General features: G+C 35.7%; 1 protein-coding gene across 1 annotated transcript in view; it reads right to left on the minus strand.

Moving 5' to 3' along the window:
• EMSY (EMSY transcriptional repressor, BRCA2 interacting) overlaps positions 1-25,007 on the minus strand; it is a 115,107-nt gene that overhangs the window by 34,966 nt on the left and 55,134 nt on the right. Inside the window, exons 9-13 of the mRNA XM_007940915.2 lie at positions 22,064-22,318; positions 16,935-17,084; positions 13,196-13,366; positions 4,146-4,282; positions 1,413-1,586 (exon numbers count right to left, since the gene is read on the minus strand). Of these exons, the coding sequence (XP_007939106.1) occupies positions 1,413-1,586; positions 4,146-4,282; positions 13,196-13,366; positions 16,935-17,084; positions 22,064-22,318 (887 nt within the window). The remainder of the gene's footprint in view (positions 1-1,412; positions 1,587-4,145; positions 4,283-13,195; positions 13,367-16,934; positions 17,085-22,063; positions 22,319-25,007) is intronic.

Below are 25,007 nucleotides of genomic sequence, written 5' to 3' on the forward strand. Positions count from 1 at the left end.
GGGAAGAGGTAACTATGGGGAGGAAGTGGGAGGGGAGCTGTTGCATTGTGGGAAACTGTGGTCAATGACATGAGACAAAGTATATGTGAACTGCTGTATGGAAAGTGAATTTGCTCTGTACCTCTTCACCCAAATCACAATAAAAAAAAAAAAAGAACAAATCATGGTATTTTCAATAGTCTTAAATGCATATGAGAGCTGGACAATGAATGAGGAAGATGGTAGAAGAACTGATACATATAAACTATGGTGTTGGCAAAGAATATTGAAAATACCATGGACTGCTAGAAGAATAAACAAATCTGTCATGGAAGAAGTGCAAGAATGTTTCTTAGATGCAAAAATGGCCAGACTTCATCTCTTGTACTTTGGTCATATTATCAAAAGGAAGCAGTCTCTGGAGAAAGATTATCATGCCTGTAAAGTAAAGAGTCAGCAAAAAACGGGAAGACCCTTAACGAGATGCACTGACATAGCAGCGGCAATGATGGGCTCAAGCACAACAATGATTGTAGATGGCACAGGACAGGGCAGTGTTTCATTCTGTTGTACATAAGACTGCTATGAGCTAGAATTGACTTGACAGCACCTAACAACAACAACTATGACTTATATATATTATGGAGAAAATGAAATTTTTACCGATGGAAATCAATAGGCAATTTGGACTGGTGTCTTATTTCTAATCACAAAATTTATATTTTTAGATACATAAACTATTTGACTATGTTTCTTAGGTAACAGATCCAAAAGGCAAATTATTAGTTTTTATGTAAATTAATACTTTTTACAAAAATTCTAAGATCGCATTGCTCGATCAAAGTTCTAAATACTCACTGACACTGCTTCCTTTGATGTTTTCAGAAAAAGTTAAATACCTGCAAAATAAACAGTATCCTAGCAACATAAGATTACATCCTAAGCCTCAAATTCCCAAGCAAAATCTTTGGGAAAAGTTCTTTTATCTTCTGTTGGATGGCAAATGAACAAGTCTCTAGCTTCTCCATGATTTAGGGCTCAAGTGAAGCAGATTTTATAAGTAAATAACATGTTTTTGTAGGCCATGTAGCTTAGAAAAAGTAAATATATTTCATTGAGAGATTCTGAACAACTCTCATCCTACCTTAACCATCTACTCAAATAACAATATGTACTTTCAAAAACAATTATTCTAGGAGGACACTTTTCCTGATCTTTGTTGATGACATGAAACAAATATTTAGATACCTAGAGAAGTACTGAAGGGAGAAACACAGGTTTTGAAATTAAATAAATATATATTTAATTCTAAATTTTAACAATCTGAATTTTTCTTAGGTTACTGATCTTTTCCTTCATGTTTTTTCCTAGAAATTTTAGGAATTTATAAAATATACAAAAGCCAAGAAAAATCACCAGCTCTTAAAGCTCACCTGCGTTTTCCCTTGCTGTCCATAAACAATTTTTGTTGGGATGATTTTAGCTGCTGGTTGAACTGTGGAGCCAATTCCTTTTGGCTGAGTTACAATCATTTTGGTGATGGGTCTTGTAGCAGTGATGATAGCTGGTTTTGCTCCTGTCGGCACTGTCTGAATAGTCTTTTCTCCCTAAATTGAAGTCAATGATTACATAGGAATTTAAATGATAAATCACATTTTGGATTACTTAAAAATCAAAGACTGCTTTTACCAGAATCATGGGAAAAGGTCTATAGATTATATGACAAAGTACAATATGTCTAGGTGATCAAAAATCCTAGACTTGGATGAAATGACCTGACAAGTCATCTCAACCAACTTTCTGTCCAAAGAAAGAACTGATTCCTAAAGAATGAATTAATAATAATAATAATAATACCGCATGTAAGAATACTTATTATACCATCCCACTTACACAATACGTATATTAAAATAGAGTCAGAAAATTCTGAAAGATTATACTAAAACGTTAACAGTGATTATCTCTAAGAATTGGAATTATGGGTCTTTCCCTTCCCATACATACACGTTAATCTTTATTTTCTAATTTAGCTGAAATGAACATTTATGCAATAAAAATTCTATTACTGTGTAATATGCCAGTAGTTAAATGCACTCACACAAAGTAAACTCCCCAAGTTCCCCAAATATGAAATCATAACAATTGACAGAGGAATGTGTACGTGAAAAAGTCTAAGGAAGAGATGAAATCAGCAGCAATAGTAACATTTTTTTTAAGGTTATATGAAAACATATGAAGGAAAAAGTTAAAGAGCTTCCCCACATTTTACTATTAGTATGCTACTAAAATCACTTTAGTCTATTCATTAGGCAGCTTGAGTCCATTAACTTTTCACCATTCTTTGTACTTTTTTATATTATACTTAAGTATCACTTTATGTTCATGCATGGCCTGAAGTCCTTTTACTTGAATTTAATCAAAATAAGTTCACACACACAGTGATTTTACTAAATTATTAAAATAATAAATTTAAATTCATAAGATTAAAAAGGAAATTAAAGAATCAGAAATTTTTCAACTTATCAGTTTTTCCTAATTTTTAGCATTCATCATCTAAATATGCAGCCATCTAAACTCAGTAAAGCATCCAGGTGAGCTGGCAAAGAGCAATCACTCTATGAAAATGAGCTATGATCACAACTCTCAGAAATTTAACTACCTGTTGTATTTATCTAAAAGAAATAAGAGGGGTCTGACAGTCACGCAATTATTTATTTCCACACACACCCACCTTCCTTCACGGCAACATTTTCTAGTTCATTTGATAAGAGCCTTTTAAATAGCTTGCCTGGCCCTGTCCAAGTAGGATGACCTATTTAAAGTTAATTAAAATAAATAGCAGGCTCTGTTTTTTAAAAAAGCTATTTTGTTGTGTGTGTGAGACATGCACAGATGAGCAAGTAATAAGTACAGGTACATATGCATCAGATATGTCTAATCAAGTGATTACACATGAGTCTTTGATCTATGTAACCCTAATGCCTAAGGTATATGGCATCCCTTCTCACACATCAAGTTCTATGGAATTTCAAATCATACTATAAAGGTTTCTCAAAGTCTGAATTCTAACCTTGGCTTTACTTTTGGCTTACTGAGTGAACCAAGGCTGGGAAGAATTTAAGTTTTCCCATGTATTGAAAAAATCTAATGCAGGGCCTCTAACAACATTGTAAGGAATGTGATGCCCAAGAAGCTTTTATTGAGATCTACTTTACTGAAATACAGCATTCTATTTTTTAACAAAGTCAGGCAAGGTAGGGACATAACCTAGCCTAAACAGTTAGTTAAATACTGAGAGTAATGAGAAGAAAATGATTTATTGAGGACTTCTTTGTGCCAGGCACCTTCCTAAGCACTTTCAAAACAGCTACCAGTTATTGAACAATCTCACTGGTAGATATTATCACCTATAATGTGCTAATGAGCAAATTAATGATCAGAGAGGTCAAATAAATTACCTAAAGTCAAACTAAGGAGCTCTGATGGTGTAGTGGATAAGGCACTTGACTGCTAACCTGTAGGTCAGCAAGCAGCTCAAACCCACCAGCTGCTCCATGGAAGGAAGACTGGACAATCTACTTCCGTAAAGATTTATAGCCTTGGAAACCCAATGGGGTCCAACTACTACAATATTGAGAGACAAAACCTAGGTGTCTCTTACTAGAAAGATCTTAACTACTCTGCTCAAATGCCTTCAGAACAATAACTGAATCAATTATTTACTTCATTTTTTTTTTTTAACTAGCCCACAGATGTAAAAATCAAAGTGACAAATCTCCATCAATTAATTTGTCTTAATCCCAAATATTTCTCTTTTCTCAGCCTAGATTAAATACTAGGTCAATAACTATTGAACATAAGCAGGAACCAAATTGTCCTCTAACCAGGGATCTCCCCATAGTTAAGTCAATGAAGTTCTCCATCTGGAACCAAGCTAAGCATCTAAATCTTAGTGACAAACATCCTAGCTATAAGCAATATGCTTTAGAAATTACTGTGGAAATGGCATCAGTGGGTGGTATGTCAACAGTTATTACATCGCAGCAGTGCTAAATCAAGCCATTCTGGCCATTGTGGGGTTCTGAAGTCTTTAGGCAAATATTTGTACAGCCAGTCTTTAAAATCCTCAGTACATTGCTGAGTCTGCAGTTTAAGCTTTTACTTACTCCAGCATTTAACAATGTTGTGACAACATTTTTGCCGGGGAGGCCTTGAATGGTTGTTCCTTTTCCTGTGGTCTTTTGTACAACAATCACATTGGGCTTGGAAGTCATTGGGATTGTAGTGATTTTGGTAGTTGTTCCTTAAGAGAAAAGAAAAGAAAAGGAGGCCCAAGTTAAAGACAGGAAACATTTCCTTATTTCTGTTTATGCTGTACACAATTAATACATGTAGTTAATGTTATCCCTTAGAGGACAAGAAGGCTGTCATAAGGATGAAAATGAAGGTTTGGAATTAAAGAAAAAGAACTGACTCTTAAAGCAGTCATCTTTTTGGAATCTGAAGACCTATATGTCAAACCAAGAACCTAAAACATCACTATCAATTTCCCCATTAATATTTCTTTCCTAGCTAATTGAAATAATCAGAATCTCTATTTCACGACAAATACTTTCCCCAAACTCAGTATTATATCTCTGTGATTAGCATGATGTGGAAAACTCTTCAAGAAAGGAAATAATGAAGAAACAGTTAAATACTTATCAAAATCCAAACAACATGAGACTCTGGAGAAAATTTAGAAAAAGAAATAGCCATGTACTTTCATGTGGTTTAAAAAGAGTAAGCAAACATGATACTCAAGACCACATTACAGATTAAACATATACTTTTATAATCCACAGCACCCTGAAGAATCTAAATAGAAAACTCTAATTTATACTCCAGTCCAACATTTTCAACCATTAAGATCACTCTACTTTGATCTGCTGATTCAAACATAATATTATCTTGCCCTCTCCCCGATATCCTTCTACAATTTGCTCCTAATCTACCTATCAAATGTATGCCCCATTTTCTTCTAATTGTCCAAACTGGAAATCCTGGTGCAGATATTTGATTTACTTTTATTTCATTCCTTGTATTCTCCAACAAAATGCCAGCCAACTGAGGCCCAGACTGTGTTATTTTATACCACTGATTCTTCAGTGCTTGGCATATACTCAGTAATAGTTGTTCAATGAGTATGTGAAAGAACTCAGTTTGCCAAGTTTGCCATGAACACGCATTTTCTCTCAAAATATATTAATGCCAGCTCAACAAGTAGGCCCTCATGCCCTTTGGCTTCCCAATTTCAAATTTTTCTACCATGTAAACAGCTCTAGTGTGCCCTGTCTTATTAAACATCCTGAAAATATTAATTTCATCATGGCAAAAACCCAGAACTTGTCAAATTGGTCAAAAACTTCCTAATTCCTATTGTTTTTAATTTCAACTTTCTCCACTGGGTTTCAAAAGCCTACATGATCTGGACTTTAATCTACCAATTTGATCTGATTCCACAACATACACTATAAACTCTAAAAGTAACTTCTTCACTATGGATTCTTATTACCTACCGTAAAAAGACCAAACACCTCTGCCTAGTTTTCCAGGTACTGTCAGACTTTACTGCTCATGATTATCCAACATACACCTCTCCTTCAGTGGGCTGGTTTCCACATTGGTCCTTGAGCATGCCAGTCCCAATGCTACATTTGTTCTCATAATTTCCTCTGCCTATGAAAGCAGGCACATCACATTCTTTTTCTATTGGCCTACATATCATCTATCAAATGGCTAAGTCCAAAGTACACACTCAATAAAAATATCACTGATTAATATATTCTCAAGGAGAAAATTTAAACAAAATTTTGTTCTTTTTTACTGGAAAACCTTAGCATACCTTATGAGAGCTTTAGAAATAAGATTGTTCTAAGAATATTTGACCTATGTGTTAATTTTGGCAATGTCTGTGACTAAAAAGGCCTTTATAATATATTTGCCATCATCCAATGTCATGTCAGTCCAAGGTAACACACTCAGAGGTTATATTACAAGGTACTTTTATCTATGAGCCCGCTTCAAAACATTTTCTTCTTTATTTGTAGTCTCTGAATGGTGGGACTCTTAAAAGCCACAAAAACCAAGCTGCCCATAATCCATTTATACCAACTTTAAGTTAATTCTAATCCTGCATCTGTGATTGGTTGTATATACTATTTTTGATACTAAAGTCTCACAAAATACTTGGTTAATTATTTTTACTTAAAATACTTGGTTAAGTATTTTTAGAAAACAGGCATTAAAAATGACCAAGAAATGTAAATCATGCTTTAACTTTATATCAAAGCACAAGAACCACTTTTTTGATAAAACTTGCTTAACAAATGAATTATATTTATATCTACTAAAATATCTAATCCCTTCTGTTACAGAGGTCTGTCAATTTATAAAACAGTTACAAACCAAGTTTACTAGCTTAACAAAATAGAGGGGGAGATTAGAAAATGAAAGAAAAAGGCACAGCATAAGGAAAAGCAAGTAAACTGTTAAATTAAAATAGAATATAATTTATAATTAGAATTATCAATTATGAAAGTCTGATATTCCAGTGAGCGTGTTTCTAAATCTCAGATTTCTATATTGTACCCAAAAAGAGTGTTATTCATTAAAAAAAAAAAAGGTCCTCCACTATGCTTTCACAGGACTATAGTTCTGTTACAATAATATATATCCAAATTCATTTGTTCAGCCTTCTTTAGGGCAGACAATGTGCCTCATGTACATACCTATGCATTACAGCACACAGCATAGTACCTGGCTCACAGCATATCCAAGAACTCATCTACACAGTCTTTACTTACAAAGAGTCAAGACACAATAGGTGCAAATAACTGAATCACATATTTGGATCATAATGGGCTATGATATTTATGCCTTCTAAGGATTCCTCATTAAAAAGAAGATACCACTCAAAGTTCTACTATTATGGGTAGGTAGACTTAAAGAAGAATACAAATGTACTAGCTAGAATTTTACTATTCACAGATTCTTAAATCACTGTGACAATCTAGTTCTCTTGAGGAGTAAATGGAATAAAGAACAATGTTTTAGTTTGCTTTGCTCAAAGAATGAGTGATTCATTAAATGAAAAGGTGTACAAACACTAGCTATTTACTTGGTCACTGTACTAAAGATCAAAAGAATCAAAATCAAGTCTTGTCACTGTCACAGGTTCTCATAACATGCTTAAGAGTCAATGAATTTATCTCTGAAGGATCCAATCAACTGCGTGATGTCTCAACTATTGCCAAAGCTCACAAAAAAACAAATCTGATACTTCCCTCTATATACACCATATAAACATGTGACGCCATAGAATATGAGTTAAATAACTGCAAAAATGGAGTCATGCCTGCTATTTGTTTATTCTACTTAAAAAAAAACTTGACCTTTCTAGAAGGCACTCTGGAAGCATTAGCTTGCCTTCTAGGACATTATACAAAGGAAGTAAGAACTTCAGGTAATAATTTATATATAATGATGAGCATCACAGGATTATTTATAATCACAAAAAATATGTAAACAACCTGAAACATTAACAAATTACAATATGGTTAAATTATGGTATAGCATATGCAGGAATATTGTATCACTATTAAAGGGAAGATTTCAACATACATTGAATGTCATGGGAAAAAACTATCAATATTACATGAAAAAGGGAGAAAAACTGATTATGTCAGATCTCATTTAATTTCTTATACATAAATATGCAAACATATTTATTTAAGTAAATAAACAGAATAATGAAAAACACATCTAAATTTTAACACATTTCACTGGACAGTAAAAATAACAGATTTTATTTTTCTTTGTATTTTCCAAATTCCCAAAATGAGGGAAAGAATATTGTTTTGCAAAAAAAAAAAAAAACCTATTCTTACAGCTAAATGTTTGAGTGTGTTATTAGAAAAGGACTTCTTTTTTGTTGTGCTAGGGGGCTGGGAAAACTCCAGAATCCAGTATTTGCTCATGGATAAGGTAGAAAACTGTCACTTCACCCACCAAGGCTTACCAGTTTAATATGACTAGACATTGTGGGATTAAAAACAACTAATAAACCGTTTTCTCCAGTATCATGGAACAAGACTACTCTAAGAGAATTGTTTTATACACTGATACATAATATAAAGATCAGTTTAGAGCAGTAAGAAGTGAAAGAAGTTCTTTGGAATCAAGTGTTAACAGAGATGCAGAGGAAAAGACATAGTGAGCTCTGTGCAATGAATAATAAAGCTGTTTCTGCGCCAAGTGTATCCTGTGCTGGAAAAGCTTACAAACTCTTTTCATACATACTCATATACTTGAAACAGTAACTAAATATGAGTTGCTTTATATTTAGATGTAAAACAGATGATTTGCATGCATGTATAGGGTATATATCTCAGACAATCTCTATACTTCTACAAAAGTGTGCTTTATTTGTATTACTCTAATCTGGTACAAGGCAGCTACACAACGAGTAAGGTATGGAAACAGAGGGCTCATGACATCTACACATTCTATTAAGCCATACGGTACAATGAATTCATATATAAGTAAAGAAAAACCCGAAGGTCATAAAAAGTGACCAACCAATTAAAAACATAATCACTTAAAAAAAAAAAAATTTTAATTGAGTAAGTGCTCTATGCTATTTAAAGACATTGTCAAGTAATAAACTATAATTTAAGTTTTAACTGTGTTTTAAAATATCCTCTTAAAAGCTGGAATATGATGATTCTTTCCCTACTGGTTTCACTCTCCTCAGTTTGGCAAACATTAGATTTTCTCACTTACACTTAAAAGTAGAGCCAAAATTAACAGCTTTAAATACAGTCCATTATGCCAATACCATACACTGCTTCACTATTTTTTTTCACTCCCTGAGTTATCAGCAACATCAAATTGCTGCCAGAAATTTCAATCCCTTGACTAAACGTTACAACAACTCACCTGGGGTATACAAAATATAGCTAGTCTACAAAAACAGTAGACACTTAAAGTCTACAGGGCTTGCTTGATCAGAGATTATTCACAACATTTTAATTAAAAAATAATGAAAACAAATGCCACGTTAACATTTCATTTTACATTCACAATCCAAATACTGCAACAATTAATGAGTGAATAAAAACCAGGCAAAGTTCTAAAATACCAAAAAATACTTGCTAAGTGAAAAAGAAATGTAAATAGTGAAAAACAAATAAAAGTACTTACTTTTAATAGATAAAGTGATATTAGTAATTGAAAGTATGTGATATGTTCCCTTAAACATATTTAGCTAAACAAATACTAATTCTTCCACTATCTAGTTTGTGTGGCCTTGGACAAGTCAATGTCACCTCTCTAAACCCAAATCTACCTTCATCTGTAAACTGGGGATGATAATAACTACCTCAGAGCTGTTATGAAGTCTGAATGTGCTGACATACAGGAGAAAGAAAAATATTTAGGCAAATGTAAACCATCCTCTTTCCATTCTGACTGTTGTTGTTAGGTGCTGTTGAGTCGTCTCTGATCCACAGCAGAACGAAACACTGCCCAGTCCTGTGCCAGCTCCAGGATCCTTGCTATACTTGAGCTCATTGCTGCAGCCACTGTGTCAATCCATCTCGTTGAGGGCCTTCCCCTTTTTTGTTGACCCTCCACTTACCAAGCATGACATCCTTCTCCAAGGAATGGTCCCTTCTGACATGACCAAAGTAGGTGAGATCAAGTCTGGCCATTTTCACTTCCAAGGAGCTACACTTCGTCCAGGGCAGATTTGTTAGGTCTTTTAGCAGTCCATGTTACTTTCAGCATTCTTTGCCAGCACAACTCAAAAGCATCAACTTTTCTTTGGTCTTCCTTACTTCATTGTCTAGCTCTTGTCCAGCTCTCACATGCATATAAGGCAACTGAAAATACCATGGCTTGTGTCAGGTGCATCTTAGTCCTCAAGGACACACCTTTGTTCTTCAGCACTTGAAAGAGGATCTTTGCAGCCAATTTGCCCATTGCTATAAGTCATCTGATGTCCTAACTGCTGCGTCCATTGGTATTGATTGTAGAACTAAGCAATGTGAAGTCTTTGACAACTTCAATCTTTTCTCCATTTATCATGATGCTGCTTATAGATCCAGTTGGGAGGATTTTTGTTTTCTTTATATCAAGATGTAATCCATACTGCACACTGTAGTGTTCAATCTTCATCAGGAAGTGCTTTAAGTCATTTTCACTTTCAGCAACCAAAGTTGTGTCGTCAGCATATCACAGGTTGTTAAGGACTCTTCCTCTAGTCCTGATGCCATGTTCTTCTTCATATAGTCCAGCTTCTTGGATTATCTGCTCAGCATACAGATTGAAAAAGTATGGTGAAAGGATAAAACCCTGATGCACTCCCTTCTTGATTTTAAACCATGCAATATCCCCTTGTTCTGTTCAAATGACAGCCTCCTGATTCTATGTACAGGTTCCTCATGAGTACAATTAAGTGTTCTAGAATTCCCATTCTTCTCAATGTTATCCATGATTTGTATGATCCATCATTTGTTATGATCCCCACAATCAAATGCTTTTACATAGTCAATAAAACACAAGTAAATATCTTTCTAGTATTCCTTGCTTTGAGCCAAGATCCATCTGACATCACCAGTGATATTCCTCGTTCCACATCCTTTTCTGAATCCAGCTTGCATTTCTGGAAGTTCTCTGTCAATACAGTGCTGCAACCGTTTTTGATACATCTTTAGTAAGATTTTACTTGCATGCGATGTAAATGACATTGTTTGATCATTTCCATATTGTGTGCGATCACCTTTCTTTGGAATGGGTACAAATATGGATCTCTTGCAGTCAGTTGGCCAGGTAGCTGTCTTCCAAATCTCTTGGCATAAATGAGTGACTGCCTCCAACGGGGCACCCATTTGTTGAAACATTCCATCAATTCCTGGAGCCTTGTTCTTTGCCAATTCCTTCAGTGTAGCTACAACTTTTTCCTTCAGTACCATTGGTTCTTGATCATATGCCACCTCCTGAAATGAATGGACATCAACCATGTCTTTTTGGTACAGTGACACTGTATTCCTTCCATCTTCTTTTGATGCTTCCGGCATCATTCAATATTTTGCCCATAGAATCTTTCAATATTGCAACACGAGGCTTAATTTTTTTCCTCAGTTCTTTCAGCTTGAAAAATGCTGAGCATGTTCTTCCTTTTTGGTTTTCTAACTCCAGGTCTTTGCACATTTCATTATAGTAATTGGCTTTGTTTGCTTGAGGTGCTCTTTGAAATCTGTTCAGCTCTTTTATCTTGTCATTTCTTCCATTTGCTTTAGCTACTTACTATCTGCTCAAGGGCAAGTTTCAGAGTCTCTTCTGACATCCATTTTGGTCTTTTCTTCCTTTCTCACCTTTTTAATGACCTCTTGCTCTCTTCATGGATGATGTTCTTGCTGTAATCCCGTAATTCTTCTGGTTTTCAGTCACCGGTGTTCAATACATCAAATCTATTCTTTAGGTGGTCTCTAAATTCAGGGGGATATATTCAAGGTCATATTTTGGCTCTTGTGGATTTAATTGTCTTCAACTTCAACTTGCATAGGAGCAGTTGATGATCTGTTCCACAATCAGCTCCTAGCCTTGTTTCGGCTGAAGATACTGAGCTTTTCCATAGCCTCTTGCCACAGATGTAGTCAATCTGATTCCTCTGTACTCCATCTGGAGAAGTCCACATGTATAGCCACCGTGTTGTTGAAAAAAAGGTATTTGCAATGAATAAGTCGTTGGTCTTGGAAAATTCTACCATGTGATCTCCAGTGTTATTTCTGTCACCAAGTCCAAATTTTCCAATATCAGTTTCTAACTTTTGCATTCCAATCACTAGTGATAATTAACACATATCTTGATTGCATGTTCGGTCTGTAGGAGTTGATAAAAATCTTCAATTTCCTCCTCTTTGGTTTTGGTGGTTGGTGTGTAAGTTTGAATAGTAGTAGTACTGGTCTTCCTTCTATGTGTATGGACATTATCCTATCACTGACAGCATGGTACCTCAGGGCAGATCTTAAAACATCCTTTGTGATGATGAATGCTGTGCCATTCCTCTTCAAATTTCATTCCTGGCACAGTAGATAATATAGTTGTGTGATTCAAAATGGCCAAAACCCATCCATTTCAGCTCACTAATGTCTAGAACATCAAGCTTTATGTGTTCCATTTCATTTTTTACAACTTCCAATTTTCCTAGATTCATACTTCATACATTCCATGTTCTGATTATCAATGGATGCTTGCATCTGTTTCTCCTCAATTGGAGTCATGCAATGTCAGCAAATGGAGGTCTGAAAAGCTTTACTTTATCCATATCATTAAGTTTGGTTCTACTCTGAGGAGGCAGCTCTTTTTTCCCAGGCGTATTTTGAGTGCCTTCCAACCTAAGGGGCTCATCTTCCTGCACTGTATTGGACAATGTTTCCAGGCTATTCATAAAGTTGCCTAGTGATGTATCACAGTGTTTCTCTGCTATTCATAAAGTTTTCCCTGGCCAATTATTTGAGAAGTGGATGGCTTCTTCCTTATTCCTAGTCTGTCTCAGTCTATAAGCTGCGTTGAAACCTGTGCACCATGTGCAACCCTGTTGCATTTGAATACCAGTGGCACAGCCTCAAGCCTCATAGCAACACGCAAGCCACCACAGTATGACAAACTGACAAATTTTTCTTCCTTAGCTGTTCAAAACCTCTCCACCCTCCCCTTACCTGGATCCCACGGCTCTGTTGTCCTCAGCTTTTCCCCCGTTTCCTGCATCTTGGGGTGGGGCCTGCCTCCCTCCCCTTACCTGGATCCTGCAGCTCTGTCATCCCCAGCTTTTTCTCCTGCTTTGGCCTGTCTCCCTCCCCTTACCTGAATCCTGCGGGTCTGCTGTCCCCCGCTTTTCCCCCACTTCCTGTCTCCATTCTGATTAAAAACAATTAAATGCTCTTTCTATTTGGAACTATCAAAAGCTGAAATGTGTGAATATTCAATATTAGAACTAAAAAACTTAAATTCAGACCCTACATTTAATCACTGAACTTAAGAACTGAAAACACAGCTTTAGATCTCTAATAGAAAACTGAGATCAAACAGAATCCTTCAATAGTGAAATATGTTTGTTTTTTCCTCTTACTGCAGGTCACCTATACATTTAATGTATTTCAGGTATACCTACCAGAAACTATATTACTGCTAATTATCTTGCCCCCTAAGGTAGCTAGTGATTTGGGTACTACTGTAATGATGCTACCACTGGTAGTTTTCACATAGGTTGCAGCTCCAGGGGTTGCAGCCATTCGACCTATGGATGGGCTCACTGTTGGCCGAGTATAGGTTGCCTGTGTGCCTATAAAAAAGGAAAAGTCAAAAGAAAAACTTGTCACTGTTTATAGAAGATGATCATTTGCACAGTTTTAAAAATTCAACATAATCTCATTGCTTTAACTTGAAAATGGAATTTCAAGGTGTCAGATCATTAATTTACAATTTTACAGTCAGTTTTCAATACACATAGCAAGAGCCATCACCAAGTCAATTTGAATTAATTTTATACATAAAATTTTGTGATGTGTTACATCAATTTACTAGCCTAAGAAAAACTATAGCTAACTCTGTTCATGTCTTCCACTACCCTTCTTCCACTACTTTTATGCCAAAAAAAACTTAAATTTAATCATCTTTCCCGCCAGAGCATTTCCGATATTTGTCTGTTTTAAGATTTTAAGGTCTCTACATCTGTTTTATGCTGTCTTGGTGCCAAACCCAATGTCAGCACTCAGCAAATAAGGCGGTATTGTTTGCTTAAAATTTTATAAACTTTTACTGCTTTGTACTCTGCTACCTGGTAAATATATTTCCATCCTTTAAGGGGTTATTCTATCATTTTACGAGAGATTAAAGTTGAAGTTGCCAAGAATTGCCAAGAATAGCCAAGAATATTTCTCTTTCGTCTAAAAGGTTCTCTGTTTACATATTTCCTTAACTTTAACTGACCTGTTAGAGTATTTTCCTTCATGTCTCTGAAGAGATTTTTACCCTAATACTTCTAGGACTTGTTCCTTTTCCAAATAAGAATAAAAATCTAACTAGATGAGCCTGGTACAGTTTTTTTACAAAGTCAGAAATATTCTTATGCCAAGAATTATTAGTCTTGGGGAGAATGAAGAAAATAATAAAGATAGCACCCTCTTCAAATAAAAACCATTTTTTAATGATATTGATAATTAGATTCAGAAACTACTGTGATAGCCATTTTCAATAAACCCAAGAAATAATGTTTTCAGAAAGTTACCTATGTTGTAAAAAAAAATACGATCACTACTCAAAATTGGGGGTGGAGAGGGAAGAACATATAGTAGAATTACCGCATTTTTCACAAATGGCATGCCCGTGGAAATAATGAGCACACTCATATAATGGAGGGAAATGACAAAATTACATTAAAAAGTTCTGGTATAGCATGCCCACGCATACACTGTGCATGTCTCATGATATTTCCAGAAGTGAGTTTCAGCCTCATTCACCCTCACTTAACAGTCCAAAATGTTACTTTTGATCCTATGTGCATAATTGAAGTGTTAAGTCATGGTCAAGAAGTCATGGCTTGAGTTACGTAGTATCCCAAAGCAAAAAACCAAATGTACTGCCATTGAGTCAATTCCAACTCATAGTGACCCTATAGGACAGAGGAGAACGGCTCCCACGGGGTTTCCAAGGCTATAAATCTTTATGGAAACAGACTGTCTCATCTTTCTCCCATGGAGCAACTGATGGGTTCAAACTGCTGACATTTTGGTTAGCAGTCCAATGTTTTAACCACAGCACTACCAGAGTTCTGGTAGTACCCCAGTAATTAGAAAATAAAAGGTCAAAACTGTGTGCTTGCTCTTTGGCTAGGCCCAAGAGGGACAGAGTTGCTTGAAGCTAATCTGCACCCAGGTATGTGGTGCCAGAGATGGGCAGAGGATAGAGTAGAAGGGTATTTGCAGGGCTCCCACAGCCTGAACAGGGGCTGGTCCCACTGTGGGGGTGTGAGGGGCACTGCCCCATGTGTCCGGGTTCTATGATGCCTACCCCACATGAAGCTGGGCAGCAGGATGGTTCAAGTGCAGGCACGTACTGCCCAGGACCTGCGGGGGCCTTCAAACAACCAGTTGGACTCATCTGAGCAAAGGACATGCAACCTCTCTGTGCCTATGGCTCTCACATCCACCCAATGGTGTTTGTGCAGGCAGGAGATTCAAACGGCACAACCACAGCAGCAGGACAGAATGGAGCAGCTGTGATGCACCAGCCTCGGCTGTGTGAGTGGCCTCTCTGGCCAGTGGTGCACAGACCCACACACTTCCTGGGCTAGGGCCGGCCATTCTGACAAGGGTTGTTTCCGGGACGGAGAAAGTGATTTCTTCCTGCATTGGAGAAAGCAGTTTGCAGAGCAGGGAAGGGATCTTTAGAAACTCAAGGGTAGGCTCGTGAGGGTCTGCTGCTGAGAATCAAAGCTCCACGTCAACAGGCACCATGATGAAGACTTAAATCCATTGCACAGGAAAAGAAAAATTGAAATTGAAGTCATTAATATGTTAAAAAAAAAAAAATACTGGTATACTGCACTTACAAAAAAAATGCTTGGGGGAGTATAGTATGCAAAAATGTATAAGACGCACATTATCTGCATAAAACATGGTGTTTAAATTGTTTACAAGCATATATCTGAGTCAGAAAAGGAAAGTCTAGTGCAAAGTAAATATGCTACAGAGATATAGTTTTAGTCAGTTGAACTACAACTGGAAAATTTTCAAATTAAGATTTTGTTTTAAAAAGGAAATCACTTATTCTAAGATAGACATATAGACATAGACTCATTATTTTTCACTAACTTTCCCTACCGTAAGTAATTACATGTACACATCAATGTTTTCTTTGTGCCAAATTTGGGGGAATTATAACAAAGATTCAATACAAGAGTAAGTATTTAAAAACAGAGGCTTTGGGGTCAAACAGATGTGGGTTCAAATCCCACATCTGATTTTTACTGTAAGACCATGGGCAGGTTGCTTAACTTAAGTCTGTTTTGCCAATATAGATGTAGGTGATAAATCTTAAAGAGATTAAATGCAGTATTTGTACAGTCCTTTACATACTTCTCAATAAGTTGATAGCTTATAAACCTGAAACAGTTATCATTTTATACTATTTAGATTATATCATCTAAATAATGGTCTTCCTCAAAAAGTCTGGTAATTAATAGTAATAGCTATTAAGCATTGTGCTAGGGACTTTACATGTCTAATTTCATTTAATACAATATCCTTACAGTCATTTAAAGAGATGAGGGAAAAGATTTAGAGAGACTAAGTAACCTGGTCAAAGTCACAAAAGGTGATCCAACTTAAAATGGTCTACCCTGACACTTCCTTGAGCATAGGTTGGCTGATCTCTCATCTGGACACAATGGCATGCTGTGTTTCCCTCAGTCCCAGTAACATTTATTGCACTGTAATGTAATACGGACTCTCAACCTCATCACTTAATGCCTTGTAGGTTGAGACCATGTTTTCATTCACTCAGCAAATTCTAACTGAACATCTATCTACATGCAGGCCAGCCCTGCATGTATGTGGTGAATAAAACATACTGTCTCTTGTCCTCATGGAGCTTGTGATCTAATAAGAAGAGTATTAAACAAATCAACAAACAATTAGCTAAGTGATTAGAAACTGTGATAAATGGTATAAAGAAAGAACAGAGGATCATGAGAAAGGACAAAAACACAGAGCTAATTTCAATTTGGGAGAGAAGGCCAGAAGAGATCTCATTAATTTTTATATCCCTAGCATCAAGCATGTTACTGGTAAAGAGAAAGTGCACAATAAATGTTATGATGAATGAATGGAGTGATGCTCAAGAAAACTTACCAGTAGGAGTGGTTACCAGTTTAGTTGTCATAATTGCACCATTACTGCTAACCACCATAATTGGGGAATTACTACTGGTGGGTAGAGTAGCCGTCACTGGTTTGGGTAAGATTTTACTTGGTTGAACCTGTTGTGTGATGATTTTAACACCTTTGAAAGAAGAAAGACAAATCTCAGTACAAATTATTTTTAAAAAGATGTCCCTTATACCAACCCAAGAGGGCAGTAGTCCCACGTTTACTCAGTCTTGCCTAAAGAGCTTCTTCATACTCATAAAACCAAACTCACTGCTGTTGAGTCAGATCCAACTCATAATGACCCCTCCTTGGGTTTCCGAGGTGGTATCACTACAGAAGTAGATTGCTCATTCTTCCTTCCAAGGAGTGGCTGGTGGGTTTGAACTGCCAACCTTGTGGTTAGCAGTCAAAAATGCCTTAGGCACTAGGCCACCATACTCATAAAATGTTTTAATCTTTTATTCCTCAGAGTCTTATCTTTCCTAATTTCTCTCATTTCAAGAAACAAATAAAAACCTTATACAACCTATTAACAAAGTTCTTAAAGAAAAATCTTTATTTTTCCTTTGTCTATGATTGTGTCATACAAGAACTTTCAAACCAAATAAAACCTAAAATTAGCCACTAGTCTTGAACTTTTATACAGACAAGTAAATGATCTGACTCATGCTAATACTTCAGATGAAAGGATAAGAATAACAAAAAAACAAAAGTTAAGGTAGCTTTTATATATTTCCAACTTCATCAAAAATTTTCCATAATCTTTTAAATTATAAAAACTGCCGAAATTTATCAGAGCAAAAATATTTTGTTTTTGAATCTTTAAGTTGCCTTCTTTTAAAAATATTTTAATGACTTAACTCTATCAAATACAGACTACAAAATAAAGACTACATTGTAACTGCTCCTACATAAATTATGAATGTTTTCAAGAACTTGATAATAATATGTAACAATAAAAGTGTTAGCATACTAATGTGATTTTCTTTTCACATTTTCAGAATATTTACCTAAAATGTTATATTTGTTACGTTAACTTTCCAAATACTAAATATAGATTTGGTATTTGACTGCTAACCAGAAGGCTGGCAGTTCAAACCCACTAGCCTCCTTGGAAGGAAGACCGGGGAATCTATTTCCATAGAGGTACTGCCTTAGAAACCCAAGGAGTGGTCGCTGTGAGTCGGAATTGACTCAATGGTAGAGTTTGGTTTTGTGCTGTGGCTAATTTAAGTATTAGGAAGAAAAAATTTGTTAACATTTCCCTATCACCACCACTAACACCACTGAAATAATTCATAGGATAGAATCTATTGCTATAGAAAACTAGGAATTATATTACATTTTTGGATGGTGACTTAGACTGAAACACTAGGAAGCAGACAAATCTATTTGGATGGTAGGCTATTTTCTTAATAATAGTCTCATACAATGTTAAACTTCTTGTAACCAATAAAAAAAAGTTAAAATTATGACATAGTTAGACAAAACTATGGCATAATCTCTAATTCAAGGGCAAACAGAAATTGAAGAAATACCTACTACAGAAAAGTTTATGAAAATTCAGTAAGAAAAGTGAAAGTCTATAGTATTTGAAACCAAGACCACTCTTTCCCTGCCTTCTGCCAGCTCACTGAGGCAAAGATTTTACTCCACAGCCAAGAACACAGCATCTCAGTGTGCAAACATAAGTGTTAGAGTACTGCTGTTATGATTTTTTAAAAATATTTTCAAAAATTTTATTTACAATGTTCTATTTGTTACATTGACTGTACAAAAGTAAATGTTAATTTAAAAGAAAATTTTTTTATGCTAACTAGCAGTAATTGGTAACTTAGAAGGAAATTTTTGGTACCATTTTATCCAACACTTGGCAGGGCTATTTTGTTCCATGCTACCTGTTGCGTGTTGCGGAGGCTAGGTCCTAAGGGACTATATCTGAGAAATAGGGGATTCCCTCTTCTGTCCAGCCTCCATTAATGCAATGGAGGGTCTACTTTGTGTGTGCCATCAATGAGCACTGAGGCCTTAATACTCTTGCCCCAGCTCATAAGGCAATGGTTCCAGAAAAGGGGAGGCAAACCATGAGGGCCTCAGGCTGCTGGGCCCCAATCCAACAGGCATTCAAATCCTAGAGATGGGATTTCATCCAGAGAGAAGCTTGCCATTTTGCCCACCCACAGTTCCCAAGAAATTGACTTCATTTACAACAGAGCACAGAGAAGTTCAAGACTAAGGGCATACTCTAGAACAGTGGGGGCTGTGGTGGAAGACAATGGGAGAAGATTCATGGTTTTAATGAAGAACAGCTCAGACTTTAGGCTGACTAGTTTGTAGGAAGAAATGGAGGAATAAGGCAACTGGGAAGAGCCCTCCTGAGGTCAGAACATAATGATAAAAAGACCAATTCACCAGGAAGACATAACATTTCTAAATATGTAGGCAACTAAAGATAGATGTCTCAAAATACATGAAACAAAAACTGAGAGCTGTTATGGGGGGGTGGTGTTCAACAACATATCCAACAGGATCTAACTGATAGAGAATACTCTATTCAACGATAGCAAGATTTTTCAAGTGGCATGGAACATACACCAAAACAGAACATACCCTGGGTTAAAAAAGAGAAAAATAAATAAATAAATAAGGAAATAAAAGGGATACATATTGGAAAAGAAGAAATAAAACTGTCCTTATTTACATATGCCATGACTGCCTACATAGAAAATCCTAAGGAACCTATGAAAATACTACTATAACTAATAAGTAAGTTCAGCAAGATCAAAGAACATAAGATTAACACTATTTCTGTATACTAACAGAGAAAATGTGGGAACTGAAATTAAAATCACAATACCAATTATAATCACTCCAAGAAAAGGAAATACTGAGGCATATATCTAACAAAAACATGTGTAGGACTTGTATGCTGAAAACTATCAAACAGTGATAAAAGACATCAAGCAGACTTAAATAAAACAAATAGATTGGAATACTCAATAACAAAAAAACATCTCAATTCTCCTTAAATTGATCTATAGGTTAATGCAATTTCTGTGAAAATCCTAGCGTTTTAGTAAACATATACAAGTTTATTCTTAAATTTGTATGGAAAGGCAAAAGAACTAAGAGTTGAAACAATTTTGAAAAAGAATAAAGGAGAAATACTCTACTCAATGTTAAGGTTTACTATACAGGTAATCCCTGATTTACAACAGGGTTCCGTCCAATGACTCTGTCATAAGTTGGTTCAGACGTTGTAAGTCGAATATTTCTCCCCGCTCACTTCCCAGTTTTCATTACTACTGTTTTTTACTATCAGTATCTTTATAAGTCCATCATACCAAGGAAATCAGAGTCATAATGGCTGTTGGGTGCATGAATAGTTCACTTGTCATTAGAATTGAACATTTCAATTGCTACTACACAGCAATGTTTTAAATAGTAAATTAAACATCTGAGAATGATAATATCAGCAAATTACACAATGCAATATTATATGTAGCACATATCACTAATGATAAGATGTATAAAAAAAAAAACCACCAGATGGTTATAAGTGAAGTTTGCTGCAACTCAAATATGTCGTAAGTCGATGACTACCTGTATGTTGTTGTTGTTGTTGTTATGTGGTGTCGAGTTGAACCCAACTCACAGTGAACCCTCCTTGGGTTTCCGAGGCAGTATCACTATAGAAGTAGATTGCCCAACCTTCCTTCCAAGGAGTGGCTGGTAGATTTGAACCACCAGCCTTCTGGTTAGTAGTCAAGTGCCTTAGGCACTATGCTACCAGAGCTCCTGACTACCTGTATAGCTACTATTATTGAGATAGTATGGTATTAACAGAGGGATAGACAAATAGAACAGATCAGAAAATAAAACCTAGAAATAGACCCCACAAATATTCTCAATTGATTTTGACAAAGATGAGAACGCAGTTCAACAGAGGAAAAAGATGGTCTTTTCAACAAATAGTGCTGAAGCAATATGACATTCATATACAAGAAAATGAACCTCAACCTACATCTTACTCCTTATACAAAATTAACTGAAAATAAGTCAAAGACAAATATAAAATGTAGAACTATAAAACTTACATAAAAAATGTAAGAAAAAATCTTTTAAGACCTAGGGCTAGGCTTAGTGTTGACAGTCATATAGTTATGATCTATAACAGGAAAAACTGATAAACTTAACTTCACCAAAATCTATTTAGTGAACAAAACCCAACCCGATAACTGAGCTACTGCTAATAACATATTCCTTCTCTACAATGGTGAGATCTCTGAAAACACTTATGATATACAACTCTGAAATTGAGGAACTTGAGATTTTGGGGAAAAAAAATACAGAACTGAAGTTTTGAATAAATCTAGAAATGTATTTTATTTTTATATAAGTTATAATAGAATCCAACAATACAATAAATAATTATGTCACATGGCTTACATTAGCCATAATAAAGTTTATAAAGTATAATTTATTATACCCTCCTTACTAGAAAATTTTTATGATCTCCCACCTCTGCTGTTCCAACAAGATGATTAAGAATTCATTTTGTTTGCTTAAAGCTATTAAGCATGTTAAAGAGGTTTTTTAATTTCCCTGTGTCTCAACCTCTATCCTACCTGCCTTTCTAGTCAATACCCTTATGATTTTATGACTTACAGTAATTGACTCCCACCTCTGAGTCCTAGCTGTGCTGGAGATGCTTTTGATAAACTGCTAAACTAACACCTTTAAGCCAAACTCCTAATTTTAGCCCTCTAACAAAGTTCTCCAGACCAATTTTCCACACCCACTCTCCATAACCCCAATTTGGTCTTGGAGTATAGTTCTAAAATTTGGGTCTGTTTCATTGGCTTCCTTTATCCTTCCTGACACTTCACTGGAAAAAGCTTTCATTGTTCCATAAGTTACTTTTCTTCATTTTTTATTCTCAAGCCCTAGTTCTCCATATTTCCAACAAGAGAGTCACAAATTATATTTTAGAATCAAAACTTTGGTACTTGAGGAAACTGTGTATGGAAGTAAATCCATATAAATTAGCAGTCTTCAGAGAACTGGTGATTGGAGACATATGACCATATCTTATAAATATTTTCCAGTTACCTGACTCTTGTTTGATTTGGATGGTAGGCTTGATACCAGGTGGCAAAGGAGTCTGTTGAGGCTGTTGCTGATGAGACACTGGAGAAGGCTGGGCCACCTGTTGCTGTGTCTGTTGCTGTACTTGATGTAATTGCTGTTTAGGAGACTGTTGATGTTGTTTAGGGAACTGTGCAAGAATCTGAGTTGGTGCACTCACTAAGCTTTTAGGGGAAGGAAGTCTGGTTGATGTCATTTTGATTGCTGATGTAGATACACCTGTAGAAGAGTAAGGGAAAGAGAATTTAAGAGTAAAGTATAATTAAAGTTACTTCCAGTTACTACAGTAGATAATATTTAGGGATTAAAAAACCAATAAAAATTATGATTGACTGAGCACCTAGTAAATTCCAGACATAATGGGTTGTTCTTTATTTATCTGATATTTAGCCCTCAAACTCTCCAAGGGAGACTAAAAAAAAAAAAAATTAACTGATTTTTCTCTTGATAAAGATTCAAACCAAAAGAAACAAAGTATCAGGCAGGACATTCACAAATCTGTCTCTCAATAGATATTCTGTTAGAAAATGCAGGTTTCAATGTGAACAATATGAACAAAACAGATTGACTGACTTCTGAATTGTATTTGTAATACATGTTTTGAAATACCACTTTTAAAGTTCTAATCAGCCAATTTAACCATGGCATCAGAAAAAATAACTCACCTTTTGAACTCTTTAGCATGGCAAAGTACCTTTTGGTATCTCATTTCCAATAATACATAGGTTAGTTGTTTCATGTGATTTTGGACTGAGTCATTAAGTAAATATGTGAAATGTTAATGGTATATTCAATATATCCCCGGGGGAATCTTGATGATATAATCTTATGTGCAGTACTAACATTATAGGAGTACGTATAGGTAAGGAGTACCAGATGTACTCCAGCAAAGATGTATGAGCTTCAAAGAAATTCTTCCCTCTCTCACAGATTTTTCATCTCTAATCTTCTTATAATATATCATCTATCCAGCAGGACTAATATCTATCAATAAATTAATATTCCTAACAGGAATATAATTTACCATATGAACTTGTTGAGCACGTTGAAACAATGAAAGGAAACTGTTAAATAACTTAATTATCAAATACCAATAGGATGTTATTTCACATCTTCCACTACACCCCATGGCAATCACTTTGCATTGTAAAAGACTTTTTAAATAACAACAATATCATATCATCATATAAAATGTCTGGAGAAAAACAAAGATGGAAAAGAAGTCTTTGAGAAGTCACTCTGACTCTCTTGGCTTCAGCTTCCTCATTTGCTAACTTTTTCCTACAAATATCTTAAGGGTTGCTGTGTGGATGAGGTACGATACTAGATTGAGGAACACTTAGAAGAGAGACAAAAGGTACAGTTAGAATTGACATGAGGTTGTTATAAATTCAGGATGGTAAAGATAATCCCTATGGTGTATACTAACACTTCTAAAAGAAATTAATAGAAAAAGGAATCAAAACGATTTACCGTCAAAATTATCTAAACACAAAAAAAGGGAAGAACACGAAGAAATAAAGGACAAAAATGTGTAAGACACACTGAAAACAAATAGCAAAATGACAGAAGTCAGTTCTTCTTTATCAGTAATTAATTTTGACTGGATTAAACTCTCCAATCGAAAAGCACTGGCTAGTAGAACAGAGAAGAAACCATGACACAATTATATGTTGTTTGGAAGAGAACAAAAGATATAGATAGGTTGAAAGTGAAAGGTTAGGAAAAAAAATATTCTACACAAACAGAAACCAAGGGAGCCAGGGTAGTTACATGAAATCAGACAAAAAATAGACTTTAAGTGAAAACCTGTCATGGGAGACAAAGAATATTGCATAATGAGAAAAAGATCAATTCCTCAAGAAGAGATAACAATTATAAATATATGTGCACTTAATAGTAGAATAAGGAGCCTTGGTGGTACAGTAGTTAAGCTAACCAAAAGGCTGGCAGTTCAAACCCACTAACTGCTCCATGGGAGAAAGATGTGGCAGTTTGCTTCCATAAAGATTTACAGTCTTGAAAATCCTATGGGGCAGTTCTACTCTGTCCTACAGGGTTGTTATGAGTCGGAATTGACATGATGGCAATGGGTTTGGTTTTGGTTTCATAAAACCAAAAAACCAAACCCGCTGCCATTGAGTTGATTCTGACTCATAGCAATCCTCATGCAGTTTCCAAGGCAGTAAATCTTTATAGAAATAGATTGCCCCGTCCTCCTTATGCAGAGTGACTGGTGGGATTGAACTGTCAACCTTCTGGTTAGCAGTCAAATGCCTTAGGCACTATACCACCAGATCTTTTAGCAGCATGATGCCAACACTGCCAGAACTGAAGGGAGAAACAGACAAATTCTACTATAACAGTTGGAAGCTTCAACACAAAGCTTTCAATAAAACATTCAGATAAAAGATTAGTAAGGTAGTAGAGGATCTGAACAACACTATAACCAACTAGATCTAACAGGTATTTACAGAATACTGTACCCAACTACAACAGGATATATATTCTTCCCAAAAGCACATGGATCATTCTCTAACACAGACTATGTGTTAGGTAACAAAATAAGCCTCAAATATTTAAAAATTTTAAGTATATAAAGTATTTTCTCTGACCACAGTGAGTTAGTTTCGACTCAGCAACCTTATGTACAACACAACAAACACTGCCCAGTCCCCTGTCATCCTTACAATCATTGCCATGCTTGACCTATCATTGCAGCTGCTGTGTCAATCCACCTCGTTAAGGATCTTATCCTTTTTTTGCTGACCCTCTACCTTACCAAGCATGACATCCTTCTCCAGGTACAGGTCCGTTCTGACAACAACGGCAAGGAGGCCACATGTTCTGACCTTCTCTAATCTCACAAGGGGAAGACAGGATTACCAGCAGTAACCCAAGGCCTATT

The sequence above is a fragment of the Orycteropus afer genome, unplaced genomic scaffold, assembly GCF_000298275.1.
Source record: "Orycteropus afer afer isolate SDZICR_OR568_19922 unplaced genomic scaffold, OryAfe1.0 scaffold00074, whole genome shotgun sequence".
NCBI classification, from domain to species: Eukaryota; Metazoa; Chordata; class Mammalia; order Tubulidentata; family Orycteropodidae; genus Orycteropus; species Orycteropus afer.